General features: G+C 46.6%; 1 protein-coding gene across 2 annotated transcripts; it reads right to left on the reverse strand.

Moving 5' to 3' along the window:
* Positions 1-451: 451 nt before the first annotated feature.
* Positions 452-18,972, reverse strand: WDR24 (WD repeat domain 24). 2 transcript variants are annotated; one of them, XM_078603563.1, is made up of 16 exons: positions 18,882-18,972; positions 16,037-16,184; positions 15,135-15,350; positions 14,555-14,699; positions 13,676-13,853; positions 11,503-11,824; positions 8,467-8,678; positions 7,740-7,856; positions 7,011-7,178; positions 6,757-6,854; positions 6,427-6,579; positions 6,100-6,277; positions 4,695-4,793; positions 3,821-3,944; positions 2,976-3,160; positions 452-1,116 (listed from the first exon to the last, which is right to left on the reverse strand). In XM_078603563.1, exons 2-16 carry the CDS (start codon positions 16,148-16,150, stop codon positions 948-950), a joined length of 2,478 nt encoding a protein of 825 aa, XP_078459689.1. In that variant the 5' UTR covers positions 16,151-16,184; positions 18,882-18,972; the 3' UTR covers positions 452-947. The 2 variants fall into 2 exon arrangements, with proteins under 2 accessions (XP_078459689.1, XP_078459690.1); XM_078603564.1 differs by lacking the exon at positions 18,882-18,972 and adding an exon at positions 18,391-18,756.
* Between the last annotated feature and the right edge of the window lie 1,558 nt (positions 18,973-20,530).

The raw sequence follows: 20,530 nt of genomic DNA on the forward strand, positions 1-20,530 counted from the left end.
CGTCGGGTATAAAGACAATGCAATACAGCATTTTGTATATTTACAATCACAAACCAAGCACTGTACTGTCGTTCAGGCTGTCGGGGTTATTTGGTCATACTTCACCATGCTGGTCAATGTGGATTGAAGGCAAGGAAGGATTGAAGTACTTTAATTCAATGGATTTTGCTACTCTGTTAACTACGTAGCTAATTAGTAACTTAGCGATGGATAGACATTCTATTTAAGCTGGCAAAAACACAATGAGTTATGAGCTAGTGGAAATTGTAGGTTACGTGGGTAGATAAATTAAACAATCGTACGTAAACACGAACTAAATATGAGATTATGGAGGAAAAAAAATCAGCAAAAGTTTTACACATTGTAAATTAAACTAATGACACGTGAAATTGCAAATATAAATTGAATTGAGTCTGCATATACCTTTACATATATCCCAACAAAAACAACGTAGAAACAAAATTAACATTTATTACAAAATTACAAATAGTGAAAACCAGCAGGCTTTTGAATGTTACATGACAATAAAAACAGCACTTCCCAACTGCATTGCACGAGGCCCCACCCACAATGATGCACCTATAGAAAGTCCAGTATTCTCCACACATGTATCATGCTCGTTCAATCTCATGTGTGGACATGTGTGGATGCGCTCATGCAAAGTTGGGCATTGCGATTGAAGACCATGAACCAGGACCCAAAAACAGGACAATGCTTTTCCCAACAGTTAATCTGCATATCATGAACATGGGTCGTGTGTCCAAATGCCCCTAAATGCAGATTGTTTTCAGACTTCTTGTGTGGCTCCTGATCTTCGGAACAAGAATTCAGCTTTGCTTCCGGATCATATGCACGGCGATCTCTTGTCATTCCGAAATGCACGTTCTGCTGTGTTGTGTTTAAAGGATATGAGAATAAGCCTCTGGTTTACACGCAGCTAGGTGACCTCACGTGTATTCACACAGGTGACCGCAGCCCGTGGGGCAATAAGGAGATGTTTGTAGCCAGTCCATAATATGGTTGAGGTGGCCTCCATGGCTGCAGCCTTGGCACCACACAAACAGGCCCCGCACCACATGGTGGCACACGGCACACACGCTGGCACATTGCCGACACCTGCAACCAAGCACACACACACACAGACACATAAGTAGTCACCTACACAGCACAATCCCATATATGACACCCAACAGAATGGACCAAGTGAGAAGCAAGCACACTAATGGTCCAGTAAAAGAGGTCATGCTGTAGTGAATCAAATATTTGTGATAGATGGGTGTACAGGTAAATAAATATTGATTTTGTTCTTACTTAATGTTCCCAATCTTAAATCTCAGAAACTACGCAGGGGCTGAGCTTGGATCGTGCTTAGATGGGCAACCACCATGCACGAATGTTTTTACAGGCTTGTGGGGATACATGGTGGGGAGTCGAGGGCGGTTATATTGAAAAACCCACAATGATCAGAATGGTTACGTATGGTAAAATAACCTCCATGACCTGGATGGTGTGGGGAGGCCCTCATCCAGCAATGGATTAACAAAGGGCTGTACATGTTCAAAGAGCCAATATTGAATAAACAGCCCTAAAAATTAAAGTGGTGCAGATACAAGGGCACTAAAAATACGAAATTATGTACTCCTAAATATACTAGTTTTATGAATGGTAATGTTGCAGTTTTAAGTGTATCCCTCATTAAACAAGTAACAGTGGCACTCATCTCCATTGGCAGCTCCGAGCACCAGTGATGCAAATTCCACGGTACCAATGCAGGGTTAGATCTCTTGGTAGGATGACCAATGTTGACTTAACACTCATTGGTATTTTATTGACCCCATTAAGATAAGTTGAGTCAACTCATGACTGGGATTTGAAATCACAACCTTACATTTGTTAGTCTTGCAGTTTTACCATACCGACATCTGGAAGTGAATGTTTACTGCCATATACAAATAATTAGCATTAGTTTCATAACTAATTCTCATACTTTTTTCGCAAAGCCCGTTGAGGACATGTGTTTTCTTTATGCATACCCCCACACACTAAGTATGGTGGATCTGTTTATACTGCTTGGTGAACCGAGGCGGGTGCATTTGAGACACTTTCCCAGTGATTCAACTACCCCAGAAAGAGATCAAACCAGCTAATTCTGGATTGCAAGTCCACCATGGCAGCACAACCGATCGTCAGGTCGCACGTGGTGGAGTAATGTGTGGGCTCTCCCAACGCTTCCAAGATTTCTGGCCAGCGTGGAAGAGGTCAAAACATCCTCTCGATGAATTCTCGAGCTCCCAACACGTGGTGGTCCTTCTGACAGCAGTAGGATGAGCAATTGACCGCTTCGCCGTGACGCTTTAACACCTTGAACCCACACGCAAGAGGGCTGCTGCACAACAATATGGCTGCTGTCAAACATGTTGAGCAACCGCTGGTTCTGTTTCTTCCTTGGTCAGAATCTGAGTTCCTATCAGGTCCTAAAGAATGACCAACCCCACCAAGGCTCTGTGTTGGCCCTGATATGTTGCAATGTATACATCAGCGATGTCAGATACCTACGCTGATGACTTAGCTCTGACCACACTGCACATCGATTTGTAGCTGCTACTGAATCCATATAAGAGAGACCCCATACACCTGACATAAAAATAGATACAGTTCCCCAAAAAAACCTTTAAACGCCTGTGGTGATGTGTGCTGTTAGTGAGCTCCCATGAAAGCTGGGATGGCATGAGCGGGTGGGGGGCTAACAGCACCCAAACTGCTTTTGTCATCCCAGTCTTCATGTTTACACCCCGCACTAGGTGCTAATTTTTAAGGCCGAGTCAATCTAGTGGAGGCCCAAGACCGGTTTAAATATTTGCCACTGTTATTAGTCACGAGTGGGAAACAACCTCAGGTAGCCGGTTTCCTAGTGTAGTGCGCAAACCACTACACTGCCGCTCCCCACACACACACACACCCAGTGATGTACTCACTTGTCACAGAGCCAACCCTTGCCATCGAGTGAGCGCTTGCAGGCGCTGCAGTTGAGATGAAGGCTGGTGGACGTCTGGTTGAGGATGTTCACAGCCTCACACGTACTCAATCGGATCACCTGTGTGGCTACAGACCACAGCTTAAAGCGGTGCAGTAACTCCAGGTATGCCGTGTACCAGTGTTCCTGTGTACAGCCAGACAGCCACATGCAGACAGGAGCATGAAAAGTAGACGTTACAATTTACAACAAGTGGAGTATGATTGAGTTTAAGATTTAAAAACAATTCAGCCATAGGATTTTCATATTTTTAGGTAAAATGTATTTTAATTGCATTTTAATAACTTTCATTGTTTATGTGATATATTTAAGGATTTAAAATATAATTCAAGGGTAAAGTAATTCTTTAAGTGTGATTTTGAAAAATATATATTTTAGTAATATAATTAAATGGAACCTCCTGTGATAGCAATTTTGGTGGAAAGAGAGCGGACGTGACATTATGTAAGTCACGTAATTTACCGTGACATTACATCTTTGGCTAAATTCCAACTAAATATTTTTCAAAAGATAAATGTCATATCTAGGTCCGCTTTTCAGATCTAAAACCTAGGACATGTCCCGAGTGAGTATGTACATCTGCCAATGACCCAGTCTGGGAAGATGCAACTTTTTAGAAACGTGTTTCAATCTATCTTCATGTGTTTATTCATTTCGCGAAGACCATGGTTGTTCAACAGTTTGAAAATCCTTTATTCAAAGTTCGATGAGAAATTTCTCATCAAAGCCTCCGAAAGCAAAACCGATCCTCTGCCCTTACCCGGATCCCCATTCATAGTGCTGTACCTGCACAGTCTGACTGACGTGCTGGCCTGCCCTCTGGCCCAGCACCAGCAGAGCTGACACGGCCATCTGCACGTCGCCCATCTCCGTATAGTGCTCCAGCATAGATGTAACTGTGGGAGAAAACCTATGGGGCACGCATGTGGGAATCCAGCACACACACAAACGTCAATCCAATACACACAGAGGGAATCCAGCGCACACACATGCACGTTAATCCAACACGTACAGGTGACCATCAAAGACAAAGATCCCCATAAAGCCTTAACGGACTGTTGGGGCAAGTGTTGTTAACATACATCTATGACGGCCAACACGACTCACTAGGGGGTGGATGGCCAGCACAACGCTCGGTCGCCTTCGTCTCCCCAGAACTGATGTTTACACACCGTACCAGTTACTTATTTAAGGTTGAGTCGACCTAGGAAAGGCCCAGGACAGGTTCAGGTATTCGTTTCTGATATTGGCCGTGAGCAGGTTAAGAACTCGGGTCTCTGTGTTCATAATGCAGTGCACTAACCATCCCACGACCTAAACACACACAACTCCAGCACGTGCGTATCCTGCCTGCAGCCACAGGTCCAAACACGCACGTTAACACGGGCACCTTCTTTACACTGTTACCTGCTGCAAGGAGCTACTTTGTATAAACGCAGCCCATTGCGCAGGGAGATAGAGGATGTACAAAGCCATTCACAGAGAACGCCTGAATGTGGAGAGAAATCATTATAGATAGAGGATTGTGCAGGGTAATATTATACGCAAGATTCTAATCTTGAAAAAACGTAGCACCTAGTGGACAAATGTTTTCAAACGTAATGACCCCAATAAAGAGAGAAATAAGGCCCGTGTGTGCTGATAGTGATGCCATACGGACCCTTCAACTGGCAGGGACTGTCCGAACAATGGGCGCGACACAGATATGAGGGACACACTTTCGGCAGGTGTGATCCCTGCTCCCCAAGCCCCCAGTCGCCTGCACACCACAAACACAGACAAACAACCATCAGTACACATAGGCCATGCTTTTCATTATCTACGGTAACTCAATTATATCAGTCATCAGATTATAATGGTTGTGGATTAACCATGCTGGTGAAAATAATTTACGCACACACTGCTCTAATCTCAGTCGTCCACTCAGTGACTCCGTGCCCGCGTGACCACAAACATGTTCACAAGTAAACCGCTAAGTTTTAGTCGCGATAAAAAGAGATGACACGTTCTATCCCTAGTCCGCATAGGTAAACAATTAATATATTATGATGGCCTAGTTTACATATGTTTGTCTTATCCATATACAGCAAAAGCTCTCTTAGCATCCGGAATGCTCTATTAACCGGCATCTGTCATAGACGGCAATACAAATCTTCCTTCACGTATCCAGAAAAATTCCGACTGCCATCCAGCATCTTGCTGTGCGCTTATCATAGATCTGTTGTTTACGGAAGCTTCAGGACACTGCCGAGTGGTGGCATAAGCAGAAGTCTATACATGGAGTACTGTACCTCTGTGTACTATACTCTAAACTGTCCCACTGCCTCTCTACAATCAACTTAGAATGCTCTACAACTGACTTGTGAGTACCTCTGTAAAAGAGTATGTTATTTCTTACATCATAATTAAAATGTAGGCTTCACTTATTTCTTGAAAAGTTTTATGTAAATGGAAATTTGGTGAACCATCAGTATATATTTAATTAACTGGCACCCTCCATTTTCCATGGATGCCTGATAACTGACATTTTTCTGTCTATATTTTGTCTGGGCCACCACTCTCGCCCCCCCACCCACCCCCCATTACCCTGGAAAATCGAGAGATGATCGCACATGCATCTTTACAATCATGTGTTGCACGTGCATCAGCTATTGTAAGCGTGTCCATGTGTGTGCGAGCGACACGTCTATGAAGGAGGCTTGTGAAGGATGCTACTGGTCAATTGGAGGCAGTCGCCCTCCGTCAACAACGGAGGACAGATGAGCGACGGTCGCAACAACGAGCGGAGCGCCGGGTGGCTAAAATGCAGCAAGTTGGCACAGTAGGGGGCACAGCTGGTGCATCTGTCAGTCATGTCTGTCTGTCAACCCATGGCACCTGGGTCTGTCCCGTGATCTCCATGGCCTCAGGCACCTTGGTGGATGTCACCGCCACTTAGTGGCGAATGGCGGGTGTTGTTGTTGTTGTCGAGCGGCACGTCTGTGTGTACGTACGCGAGTCCGTGAAGGGTGTCCACATGCGTGCAGTTCACGTGCGTGGGTGTCGGCGTCTGGGTGTGGCCCCACCTTGCAGCTCCCCCGGGTCGCCCAGACCCCTCCTCCACGCCCCTCTCCTCCTCATCCGCACTGAGGCCCGAGTCCCTCCTGTCCCCCGTGAGCTGTGCAGGGGCGGCCGCAGGGCCCTCGGCAAAGTCATGGCGGAGAGGGAATGCTTCCACCGGTAGTGAGAACTCCCGGAAATCTTCTACGGTGAATGAGTGGCACAGCAGAGAGAAGCTGTCATCGTCACTAGCATCTAGGCACCGAGGAAAACTCTCATCATGTCACACTTTAATTTGTGCATGCCACTTAAGTTGTGTGTTGTCTCGTTTGCGACCATCTTAGTGTGCTCACCAGCGGGTGTGTCATGTGTGAGGAGCTCCAGGCCACCTTCTTCCCCATCCCCAAAGAAGAAGTCGGTGGTGCCTCCCTGAAGACCAGCTGCCAGCCCAGGCAGCGTCTCTGCATCACTGCCCTCCGTCTCATCATTGCCGCCATCTGTGCCGCCTGACAGAAGGGTTGTCCACAGCTGAGTGTTTGTTAAGCAACTCTATAGAATAGCGAGGCACAGGGTATTCCATGAAGGGTTGTTGTGTTAGAAGGTGCTGGTTCAGGGACAGGTTTGAGTAGAGTGGTCATGGCCATGGTGGACAGCAGTGGGGTGACAACTAAGCAGACACTGACCATCAGGTGGGGGGAAGGTGGAGGTGGAGGAGTCTCGGAGCCGCCCCTCTGATCGTCCTTCCCCACCCAGCACCGGCACCCCCTCCTTCACGCCGAAACTAAAACAACATCAATAGGACTCACCAAACACAGAAGCTATGCCGTAAATCTCTGCTGCAAGAAGGTGGCGTGGTAGCTTTCTGGGTGCGTCCGAAAGAGATGGATGCAGGCGCGCAAGCTGGAGGAGAGGGGGAGCGGTACGTGCCCGCACGTACATGCTGGAGGGCGGCAGCGCAGGCGGTTTGGGAACGAGGGAGGCGGGCGAAGCCGAGTGGTCGCCGCCTCCGTACAGCAGTTTGAGCATTGTCCACGTCTGCGCCACCTGGAAGCGGCGGAGGCTCCCTGCCACGCGCGCGTTGTGGTCGCACAGCTCCCCGAGAGGTCTGCGCCCACGTTTCACAACCAAGTCAGCCCACGGGCATTTCGCTCAACAAGCAGGGCTGGTTTATTATCTGTGCTATACCGCATAACACATTTCCATGAATATTTACAACTTTGTCATCCCACCGCTGGATGAAAGTTGAATGAAGGCCTCCCCACACCGTGTCTGTCACGGGAGTTGTTTGACCATACTTCATCATGCTAATCAGTGTGGGTTGGTGAAGGGGGGAGCTTGGGACTCGTTCAAATATCACTCACCCCTGACTCAAGCCAAGGCCGGGAACCGAACTCAGGTTTCTGGGTTCAAAGCTCAGTGCGCAAACCATTGGGTCATCGATTCACCTCGTTGCCAAATTAATAGACAAAAGAATATAGGTCATTTTGAGCAGCTGACTCTCATCATAGTACAGGAAGATGTATTATCTGCAAAAGCCATGAAGATGAATTATCATTGGTGGCGATTACTCCAACCAGCCATTAATAACCCTCACGAAGACAGTGTGATAACTGTCGCATAGTGACGGTGGATGCCATGCCGTGTACATATGCATGACCAAGATTACCTGCCAGCCAAGCAGTATCGTTGAGCCGTTTCCACGAACCAGTCCGTATGCAGCCCTAGCACCGGGTCGAGCCCTTCCCCTCCGTGGGGCTCGAACACACTCAGCACACTGCACACGCTGCAAAACCGTGGTACATGGGACACTGAGCACACTACGCAGTGATGCAAGCAGCACCACAGATAGAAAAATACTAGAGTCCCTTTAACAGCGCAAATATGTTTAAAATCATCACCCTGCACATGCATATTCAGTCCATTGTCGATCCACTGCTGGGCGAGAGCCTTCCCACTCTTCTGAGGGTCGTGGGGGTTACCCGAGTACGGATTGATGAAGGCGGACAACATATAATGGTAAGCACAATCAATTTGTCTGCACTGCCCTCTGATGCCCACCACGTTATACCTCAGCAGCCTATAATACGAACTTAATGTATGTATGTTGAACTTCTTTTACACTGTACATAGCCAACCGTGCTAATCGGAGGTGCAGGGGAAGGACAACAAACTAAACACAAAAAGCAGTAATAGATTGTTGTCGTCCATCCAAGAACGACCTGTGCTCAACCATGCTTTGGTCAGAGTCTTCAAGCTCTTCAGGACCTCAAAAAACTACCATTCGCTCCTCTAGCGACACCAAATCTAAAACTTTTGTTGAGTTATCCAAGATCCCAGAGGCCTCCCCAAAAACTCGTGAGGGGCCTCTGAACGATGTGCGAGACCACCCCCACCTGGCACACGTGTTCTGGGCGGTGGGAAGCTCTGGGCTGTCGGAAGCTGGTGGCTTGCGGATGAAAAAGAAGGGGTAGCGGCGGTCACCAGCAAAAGCCTTGCGGCCAGACTCTAAAGCGCAGAGACCCTCCTTGGCTGCAAACGCCAGGTCACCCCGCGGGCCCACACACAGCCCCTCAGGGTTGGCACTGTCGGCTGGCCGGGATGCATCCTGCAACAACGAAAACACATATAAATTAAAAACAAACATATACATTATATATATTTTTAAATGTTAAATAAAAAACACGTAACAATAGCTTCATAAAAATACTCCGATTACCAACAGTGGAAACACAATTTAACTGGAAGGGAAGAGGATGCTCAAGGAAGGCAAAGTGCAGGAGTTGCTGAAGGAATAAAGGTGGATGAGGACGAAGGTCGAAGCATGGAACTCAAAGCATCGGATCGGGCAGGAGCTTTGTTATCTATTGGATTCTAATCCGGATGATCACTAAATGTACTGTGGCATGGTATTTTGTAAAACTCTACGAGCTGTCCATCTTACAATCTGCCACCAAGGTATAGATGTGGACCAAACCCATGAAGCTAGCAAAGGCATATAATTCAAGAAGCACCAAGTTTTCTTCTCTCTTTGTTAGGGCTGGCCTTTTAATTCAAGGGAACCTTCAAATTAAACATGACATTATCTGCAGGCATATTTGGTCTTAAAGGCAGAAAGTTTACAGGAAATAAATATTATAACTTGTTATAATGATGACTCAGACATTTAGGCGGAAAAGCATGTTACTTAAAATGTCAGAATCCTCTAAATGCTGGGGGGTATTGAGAATACGCAGCATGATATTCAATGTATTTATGTTAAACTTAAAAGCTGATACCTGACCATCTTCAGAAAACTCATGAAGACGCCGCGGAGAAAACATGACGAAAACAGCACCGCAAGACACCTCTGCAGTGGGAAACGCCGGCTCGAGATGAAAAAAATATGGTAAAAGTTGCCCTACACGTTTCGGACCGGCCAAACACAGGCTTATCTGTTGTCTTTAGGCTAGAAGATGATGCTTATATGTGATTTTTTTTTCAGCCACATCAGTGGGAGGGGCTCATGTGACCCGCAAAAGTAGGTAATTGGTTAAAAAAAAAGTAAATGTTTGCACAAGGAGGCAGTGTAGTTGTGGATGTGTATTGTGTCTGAGGGGGACAGTGTGGGGCGGGGGGGTCTGGAGGCCGAGGTAACGAAAAGACTTATTGTCATTTTCTGCCCACAAAATCACGTGTTGTGGATTGTGTGGTTGTAAGGTGTTTGTCATAGGTTGTAAATGTGCGTGACTTTGTTGTTCACTACCAGTGGTATAAGGATTATGTGAGAGGAAACAAATAGTGTTTTTGAGAATTATATTCGGGATCGTGTCTGAGGGTCTGTGGTGGTTGTGGTGATAATGTAAAGCGAGTGGTGAAATGAGTTGGAGTTATGGAATTGTGTTGTAGGCCCGTGTTTTGGAGTGTCTGTGACTTGTGAAATGTTTAGGTTGTGAAATGTTGTGGACAATATTTCTTATATATCTAATAGGGCCCCCGTGAGAGGTGACTTTAGGAAGGTTTCACATTTGTCAGTGGTGGAGTTCTGATGGGAGATTTTTTTATTCTTTAGTGTCATGATCTTTAATACGTAGGTGTTCGTGACCAATATCATACATAACAGGTTTTTCGGTTAGATCTAACCCAAAAAAAACCTGTATTATGTAATGATCTTTGTTTGCAGTGCATTGAAATTATTCCAGGAATTTACATATGGTTTGGTTTGGGGGTTGTGCTTAGAATATTGACCCCTTTGAAATCTACAGAGTGGTTTTATTTATCCTGTTTGGCAACCACATTCTTATATGTCCTGTAATCTGCGTCCTGTTTCTCCTTTGTATTGCAAGTCACAGACTTTGCAGGGTAACAAATAGACCACACCCCTCAATTTGGGGGTGGTCACAGGGTCCTTTGGTTTGGAGCTTTTCTCTTAATACAGACGCCTCACAACCACAATAAACATCACGTGATTTTGAGGCCAAGAAAATAAAAATATGTCTTCTAATTACCCCTCCCCCTTTCAGCCTCCAGAAACCACAACATTGACCCCCTCTGACACAATACACATCCATAACTACACTGCTTTTTGCTTAAACCCTTAGTTTTTTTAACCATTTACCTGCTTTTCTGAAGCACATGAGCACCTCCCATTGACATGGCTGAAACATCGCATCAAAACTATTAAACTATTAATTATTTGCATTTTACCAGGTAAGACCCACTGAGCTGTATAGCTCTTTTTCAGAAGTGACCTGGCCACAAATGACAGACCAATGAAGTGGCTTATCATGTGGAAATTTATAGCAGCTAAAACCGGAAGACCTGGAGAAATGTTCACGTAACCACAGAGAGAACATGCAAACTCCAAATATACAGGCGTCAGGGTCAGGATCGAACCCACGACCTCCTGTATAGCCGGCAAGGTGGTAAACATCTCGCCACATAGCCATGCATTCAGAGGGTCTCAGCTCCAAAGATAAGCCTGTGTTTGGTCCCTATCCGAAACGTGTACAGCAACTTTAACCACCTATTCTCACCTCCAGCTGGTGTTTCTCACTGCAGAGACATCTTTTCAGTGCTATTTTCCTCACCTGACCATCTTGTTGAATTACCTGCTAGAGCTTGCCACCTGACCCACCAGGGTCTACAATACAAACAATACTGTCATAGCTATATGATAGTATTGTCCAGAGCCATATGCGGATGTCTTCTCCATTTATATCCAGCAGTATAAATGGCTACACCACACCGCACCTCTGATTAGAACGGTTGACTATGTGCGGCGCCAAAGGAGTTGAACATACATATGTACAAGAGCCTGAAGAAATGTACAAATTAGCTTTCTTTGCCAGTACCAAAATTTTAACTGTAGGTAAGTGAGAGAAAGTAAAAACGCTAGTGTGGTTATTGTGCTTGAGGAAGCGAGCTCATAGCAACACGGATCCAGGAAGCACCTTGAAGGCGTGCTGAAAGAGGGTACAGTCTTTGGAGCCGGAGAGCAGGTAGTGGGGGTCGTTGCGCCACGCGATGCCTGTCGTGACGTCGCGGTGTTCTGGAAATGCAGCAAACGGGATGTAGGGCCGCCGCACGTCCCACACGCTGACCGAGTGGTCCACCATCATGGAGCACGTGGCCAGGTGATGGCGGCGTTCTGGCCGCCACTTGACGCGCGCCACGGAGGCGATGGTCTGCACGCAGTACTGCTCGCGTGCACGCGCACTCGCCACATCCCACACCTTCACCAGCTTGTCGCGACCACCCGTGGCCAGCCAGCCTCTGCCAAGAAGGAGTCGAGTGTCGGCAAGGGGAAAGACAGAATCAGAATCTCTATTATTAAATATCCTGGAGGAAGCCGATGAGCCATGGAGCTCTTTTTGATCAATGTCCAGCAGGGACGGATCAGAAAGTTACAATAATAGAAAAACCAACAGGAGTGCAAAGTATAGGAAAGGTAGGCAAGTCACTAAAAATTAAGTATACAAGTACAATTTGCATCAATTCCTGCCGATGATTTTTCAACAATAATGCAAGCTTGGGCAAGGCAGCAAACAACAACAAAAACAGTCCCAGACTACACTTAGACAACACCCGGGCACTGCACAGGAACAGAAACGGAGACCAGAGATACATAGTGTAGATAAGATTTCACTTTACTACTCTTATTTCCCTTCAACTCGTATCCGCTGTATCTCTCTGACCTCTATGTGCTATGAAGAGGGCCCATTGCCTGAAACGTCACCGATTATATATTTCCTTTTAAGGCAGAGTTATTGACGAAAGTGATGATTTTTTTTATTTGTGCTTGTGCACCACTGCCAATGCGGTGTCAACAAATAATTTGTTTTCGAGGAACAAAAGAAAACAATCAGTATTCTCCACAGGGTGCTCCATGTGTGTGTATGTATGTTGAACTTCTTTCGCACCTATGGGACCTTTTTGCCAGTGTCCAAGGTGAAGAAAAAATAAGAATAGGTTTTACCCTTTCTGGCAATAACACAGGTGTTAAGATGTTCAAACACAAAATAGATACTTTTCAAGTCTGCATTAACCACATGTATTTGTTGTGAAACATGCTAACAAACATGCTCTGCCAATATATGCATTGTCTATGAAACTGATTGGCCTACACCAGACAGCCTTCTTTACGGCCTTGTCTCACCAGCGTTAGACCAGAGAATGCCAAAAGGCAAACAGTAGATATCTTTTTGATATCTTCCTAAGTGCAGGTTCTTTATTGTATGTACAGTAAAACCTTGGATTGCGAGTAACTTGGTCTGCGAGTGTTTTGCAAGACGAGCAAATTTTTTAAATCAATATTAATTTCACAAACGAGCGAGGTCTTGCAATACGAGTACTGTAGTACGTACAGTATACACTTTGTCTGCCGAGCGTCACGTGATCACAACTGAGCCGATGGTTCTTTTCTCTCTCTCTCACTGCGGGATTGTGGGTAATCATCTCCCATGCTCGGTCTCAGTCGGCGTGCCTCACTCGTATAGTCAACATCCGTGCGAGCGTATACTGTTTACTATAGTGTTGTGCCCACGAGTGTGTGCGTAAAGCATTTTTTTTTGTGTCCAAGTGTAGTGACTGTTCTTTAGTAACTGTACTGCAAGTGAAAGTCGTCCTACACAATAACCCTCCTCTCCTCTCTCTCACACCAGCCACGATTAAATTTAATTAATTAATTTGATTACTTTATATTAAATTTAAATAATAAAAATATAAAAAGGTATTTTGTATTAATCATTTTTATATGAATATAGTATTTTTGGGTTGTGGAACGAATCACCTGAGTTTCCATCATTTCTTATGGGGAAATTCGCTTTTATATACGAGTGCTTTGGATTACAAACACGTTTCCGGAACAAATTATGCTCGCAATCCAAGGTTTTACTGTATGTGAGGACTTCTTTCTCACCATACGTAGCCAACAATGCTAATCGGAGGTACAGGGGAAGGGTAACAAAACTAAAACCAGTTCTAAAAAAATTAGTTTTCAATCCATAGCTCCAGTGGCTTCCCAATATCACAGGCATACTGCGCATTACTCTGAAGTGCAGCCCTGAAAGCCAAGGAAAGGAGGTTGTAGATCGGGGGGGTGGGGGTGGGGAGCCCCTCTCTCACCTCTCGTCAGGGTGCCAGTCGCAAGTGAACACGGGCCCATTATGTGCCGTGAACATGCGCTCCACGCGGTCTGATCGCCGAATATCCCACAGCTGCACGTTTCCATTCTCAAATGTGGCCGCAAAGGAAAAGCAGTCCCTGGGGCTGAACTGCACGTCGCGTACGCTCTCCGACTGGCCTGCGGATCACGCGAGACAAAAATAAAAAACATGTTACCTGCACTCGCTGGGCTAAATCACACATGATGATTTGATTTCAAACTGCCTCTGTGGAACACACAAACATCGAATAGGATGCTTTGGCTGCCCAGCCTGTGAAACATGTTCAAAAAGATGCACCACCCTGGCTTTTAATATGGCATGGTCAACCCCGAGCTTTGCCCTAAAAGAGTGTTCTTCGCTAATTTTCAGAGAGACGGCACTTTCGCCGAGAAGACATCATCAGTGTGAGGGCTGCTACACTGCCACACCACCTGCAAGGGGTGTTTTTACATTTACGTATTGTCGGGGGCCGCACGTCAGGGGCCGCACTAAAGGCCACCAGGGGCCACCAGTGGCCCGCGGGCCTTGCAATATAAAACACCGACAGCTGGATTCAGGCCTCCCCATGCCTCGTTGGTCATAGAAGACGTTTGACCATACGTCACCAAGTTGGTCAGTGCGGATTCATGAAGTGGGCGTCAGAGAATGGTTCAGGTATCACTCGCCACTGACGTTAGCCGTGGCTGCGAATTGAACCGAGGTCAACCCGATTGATAGCGCAGTGCGCTAACCACTCTGGAATTACATTGCCTCTATTTTACACACTTGACAGGTGCACCATAAACATCTGGTCTGGCTCTTGCGACTTGGCAGGAGGAGGAAACTGAGGGCTGGGTACCATTGAACGTGCTGGCGCTCTCCTTGCGCCGCAGGTCGAAACATTTCATGAAGCCATCCTGGGAGCCGCTCAGCAGCATGTGCAGCTCGCTGGGGTGGAAGCACACGCGGTTCACCGTCCGCTTGTGCTCCGCAAATAGCAGCTCCTGTAGGGGAGTTAAGAGGTGGTCAGTGGTATAGAGTACAAGACACGGTAACAAAGTTGGGATAGAGCTATGATAACGATATGGTTTGAGCTCAAATAAAATTTGTATCGATATAGCGTATAAATGTGAGCACATCTGAAATGTTAGAGGTTTATGGTTATGCGGTTCGGAGTGGTGATGTCGTACAGCGTATTTTTGATAATGTAAAGAATGCGAGTTACATTTTTGGCAGCAGACTCGTCTCAAATTGAGTAACACTTTACGGATAGTCAACGGTGACATTGTTATGTTGAATGACTACCAATGGTTTACAGTGATGGACACTGTTCCACACTTTGCGCAAAGAGACACTGGCGATTTGATAAAACTCCAGTGCGTGGGTTAAGGAGTGGGACTATAAGTGGGGGGTAAAGTGAATTTGCGGGATAGTTCCACCTGTTTGTTGCGTGACGCCTTTCCCAGGTTCCAGGTGAGAACGGCCCCATTCGTGGCGGCCGTGGCCAGCAGGTTGTCATCCATTTGGTGCCACGCCACATCCGCACAGCTGTAGTTGAGCGACGGCTTGCGGCCCACACGCAGGTTGGCACGCTCCACAAACTCACCGTCCTCGATGGCGTACAATTTGAAGACGTTGCGACCCGCCACGGCCACCTGCAGCCCAAAGTGTTACCTCTGTGAGCCGTGCTCGCAAAAGCGCTGCGCTCCCACCGCAAACCACACACCAACTGGGCCCCAACTCCACTATTAGCATGGTTGGCAATGTACGGAGCGAAAGAAGTTCAAAATACATACATACAACACTGAACTGTGCATTGTGGTCTTATAAGAATGCAATTGAATGTGGGAGATGCTGCCTTTATGTAATGGTGAGCACAGTGGACTTGTAATTCAGAGGACTCCGGCTCGTTCTGCCAGTGCGGCAATTGAAACAATTGCCAAACTTCTTAAAAGCTTTGTCCACCCAGAAAAGTAATGGATAAACCTTAGTTCATTGGCAGGCTGCATTTATACACATGTATGCTTATGTTACACTTAGGCCTCAGTAGCAAAATAACATAAAAAAATATAAATCAAGAAACAATATATTTCAGACAAAAAAGACAAGGGTTTTTTTCTTGAATTGAATCACGACCCTAAATCATCATAATGTCAAATCACCAGGGGTAAGTGGGTGGTGAATCGTTACAACTCTAAAAAGCTTTGTCTGGGTCAACCACTTCTCTAGAGGACCGATCACGTGACCGCTGGGGTCCCTGTGCAGAGCCAGGAGGAGTGTTGTTATTTCTCATACTGTGCCTAGGCTGTGTGTTTAATAGTGGTGATGAAGTGATTGTCACCTGCGAGCCATCTCGGCAGACGCTAAGGGCGTTCGCGGGTCCATCCAAGCTGATGCTCATGGTGCGGCCACTCATGCTGCTGGTGCTGAACACCTGAGTGCCACGCACCGCCATGGCTGCAAGCGCTGTCTGCCTGCACCCGACACAGCTAGAGAAACACGGCGGAGTTACACCGACCCCAGCGATACACGCACCGCAGCGATACACGCACCGCAGCGATACACAGATCCAGCGAAATACACACTGCAACGATATATAGACCCCAGCGATACACAGACCCCAGCGATACACAGACCCCAGCGATACACAGACCCCAGCGATACACAGACCCCAGCGATACACAGATCCGCAGAAATACACGCTCCGCAGCGATACACACACCCCAACGATACACACACCGCAACAATACACACACCGCAACGATACACAGACCCAAGTGATACACACACCGTAACAATACACACACCGCAACGATACACAGACCCAAGTGAAACACACACCGCAACAATACACACACCGCAACGATACACAGACCCAAGTGATACACACACCGAAACGATGCACAGACCCCAGCGATACACACACCGCAACGATGCACACACCGCAACGATACACAGACCCCAGCGATACACAGACCCCAGCGATACACAGACCCCCAACGATACACGCACCGCAATGATACAGACACCAGCGATACAAAGATCCCAGCGATCCACACATCGCAATGATACACAGACCCAAGTGATACACACACCGCAACGATACACAAACACCAGCGATACACGTACTGCAGCAAAACAGATCCAACGAAACACACACCGCAACGATACACACAACGCAGAGTTATACACGCCCCAGCGATACACACACTGCAATGATACACACATGTCAATGTTACACAAACACAGAGAAACAGACACCGCAACGATACACACACCACAATGTTACACACCAGATAAATAGACATCGCAGTGATACACAGACTACAATGATACACACAGCCCAGAGATACACATAAAACCTGCATACAGCACAATGATACACACACCAAACCGTTACACATACCACTGGGATACACATGCCACAGCGATGAAGCACACAGCAGTGACCAACACGCCAACTTATTCCGTGACCTTTATGTGAATAATTGCTTTTATCTGGACCTTAGCCCTACATTTGACGAAAAATGCCTAACCCGTAGCCTCGCTGTTGTGTACCCTGAGCAGATGGCAACCTGTGCAGCCACAGGCGATTATCCATGCACTACCACCACCTTCAGACACGGCCAATCCACTGTTGGATGAAGCAATATACAGCAATCCAGCACACGCACAAGGGCCGATTCCATCGCTCCATCTCCCCTGTATGCTCTCCTCTCGCACACGATCCGTCCCTTCCAGGCCGGGACGTGTCCTCCCTCCCCGGGCCCCACTCAATTCTCAAAACACTTTAACCTGCGTGTGTGCTCTAATCCAAGTGTTACACTTTCAGTCTCGCTGTCATCGCAAGGATGCATCTCCGCATGCAGCGTCAAGTGAACGCGGAGTTTCTGAGCAGGGCAGGTTACAGCACACACAATATCGATGACAAACTTTATTCTTTTATACTATGAGATCTCTTTTACCAGTGGCAAAATATAATGGTAGGTTTTTACCCTTTTAACTGGTACAAAACTGACAGTTTAAAAGGGTAAAAACCTACCATTAAACTTTATTCTTTACGGCCACATTGCCTTGCCCCGTAATGTAGGGTAGCAACTTCCTATAAAGCTGGGATTACCAAAACAAACTCCACTCAAACCCAGTTCTCAGCCGTGCACCTTTTTAAATCCTTTATATTAAGTTCACTTGCTTGCTTGCTTGCGCGCTTACGACCGTGCAAATCTTTCGGTCGTTTTTTAACCCACATCCCGTGATCCAATCGAGCTGACATTTTGCACACAGACTCGTTGTGCGTGACAATTTATTTTCGTGAAATTTTTTTTCCATAACTTTACACTTTTTAGGAAAAAAATATTTATATTTAATTACCAATTGCTTAATGATGGCAGGCAATCATCTGACCCATAGGTGGCAGCCATCTCAAGCCAGAGGACGAGAGGACTCTAGCCGCCACGCATATAAAGGATTTATAGTGAAAAACTTTGTTTTTACGGGTTAATTTTTTTACTCATTTATAGTGCTGTCTGCAATAGCTGCCCCGGGTAGCAGCCCATGTGCACCACGGCGGTGCAACTAAATACACACATATTGAATCCCACCGATGCAATCAATATTTAATTGAACCTTTGGAGTGAACTCAACGGAACGAGCCAAACAAACTTTTTTGCGCACGTGTATCTGGTTCGCTCTTACAAATCGAGGGCTCTCTCCCAGGCTCCGAGAGCTCTCGCCTGGATAAAGAAGACACTCTGGACGGTGAAAAAACAACAATACACCGAATGTCAAAACCGATCAGTTTGCTTGTCCCGAATCAATGCTGCTGAAATGATGCACTCCAGGTTAGCCCATGGGTCGTGTTAGAGATACTTTAATTCACTCAAAAGTGAGCCGTCGCTCATCTGTTCCGAAATTAAAAAACACAAGGGTGGGAAATTCGTTGCGGCGAGGAGAGAATGAGAAATGTGAGTCCTAGGCGACTGGCGTGGAGGTGGATGTTGGGTTGAGCAGCGGAGCTCCGCGCTGGGGCGCCACAACCCTTTCCCACACCTCCTCCCCTCCACGTCTCACCCCGACCCGCGCCGTCTCCTCTCCCCCACACCACAGGGAGGAGAGACATGGCGACAGAGAGAGAGAGAGACGAGGAGGGGGAGCCGTCATGCGCCACGTCCCTCTCAAACCCTCACCTGAAGCCCCAGGATCTCACGCCTCCTCCTCCGCCTCCGCAATGCCCGCCTGCGTGTGACAAGACGCCAGCGGCGGCGGTTGCGAGCGAGTTTAACAACTCGCCTCGAGGGCGGCGCCGTGCATGCGCACAGAGAAATTCGTTTCGCTGGCGATGCCCTGGGAGCGTGTGCGCAGTGCGAATGTCGCACGTCGTTTTGTGAGGTCCGCCTGGTGCAGCTCCACGAGGAGGCCACTGTCTGTTGTGCAATGAACGAGGGCCCAATGAATGCTATTTAAACATGTTTTTATATTTTTACCCGGTAAGGTCCATCTGAGCTATGTAGCTATTTTTCAGAAGCGACCTGGCCATTTCGAATGAAGTGGCTTTTTAATCGTGTGGACATTATTTTATGCCAAATTCTCTCTAAACGCGTGACGTTGATTCTCAATGTGGACATCGAGAAAAATCCACGCAATCACGGGGATCGAACCCACGACCTCCTGTATACCGGGCGAGGCAGTTAACATCGCCTATAACTGAATATATTTTCCATTTTATTGACGAACATGCTGATTTTATTTTATTTCATTTGCACCACTACCAATGCGCCATCAATTACTTTGCGTGATATTGAATTTCTGATATGAGTTGGAAAAAAATTAAGATCATGCGGGAGAAATTGACATTTTGAGTTGCATGATGTTGATATTTGCAGAGAACTGTGAAATATGAACATCTGATGCCAGATACGAGACTCTGTGTGTCATGCTGCAGTCAGCTGCGCCAGGAGAGGGCTTTTTACCAGATAATGAAAATTGCTCTCCTCCAGTAACTGCAACAGGTCACTGTGTCTTTTCTTGCCTCTGTTCAAAGTACCTACAACTTGGAAACATTACCAGAGTAAGAGCTGGTGGGAGGTTAATCTCCAAAATGTCACGAAAAACTATTGGTTGGAAAACATCCGAATGGAAAGGAAGACATTTGCCAATTAATTACCCCTAAAATTGCATGCATCAGTGCACGACGCCGGCTCTGCATACTGAACCTGTGCCATCACGTATCAACCTACCAACTGGAGCACAATAATTTTGTGAAACACCATACAGTATTCCACAAATGTGTGGTGCCATTGTTGGGACCCATATTCCTGTGCATGCTCCACAAGAGAAATAGTGCGATGCTGTTCATCGGAAACAATGGTTATTGTTTTGCAGGTTGTTGTGGACAATCAAGGCCTGTTTAGAAATGTATCTGAAAGATTACCTCGCAGTGCCAACAATGCTATAGTTTTGCGTTCATCCTAACGTTCTGGATGTATCGCCATCCAGAACGCCACTCACAATCTACAGTTAACATTAAAAGGTGTCCCTCCATGTAGTGGTTGTATCCTGCCTACCCATTGTTACCAAGGCTGACAAAGGCTTTTCATGGACCCACATTGCTATAAGGGTAAAGGTTAAAAATGTTTTTGGGCAACTAAAAGGAAGGTGGTGAATGTTGTGCAAAAGGTGTGAGTTAAACCACAAGTGAATGCCCACTGTTGCAGAAGCTTGTTCTTGCTCTCTGCACAATTGTTACGAAACGGTGGGTCAAGGCTTGGCAAATGATTGGCTTTCCAAAAGTGGAAGGACGGAGAAGTTGCTCAACCCGCAGCACTCATGAGCAGCG

Source organism: Lampetra planeri, chromosome 20 (genome assembly GCF_965212315.1).
Source record: "Lampetra planeri chromosome 20, kcLamPlan1.2.h2, whole genome shotgun sequence".
Lineage (NCBI taxonomy): Eukaryota > Metazoa > Chordata > Hyperoartia > Petromyzontiformes > Petromyzontidae > Lampetra > Lampetra planeri.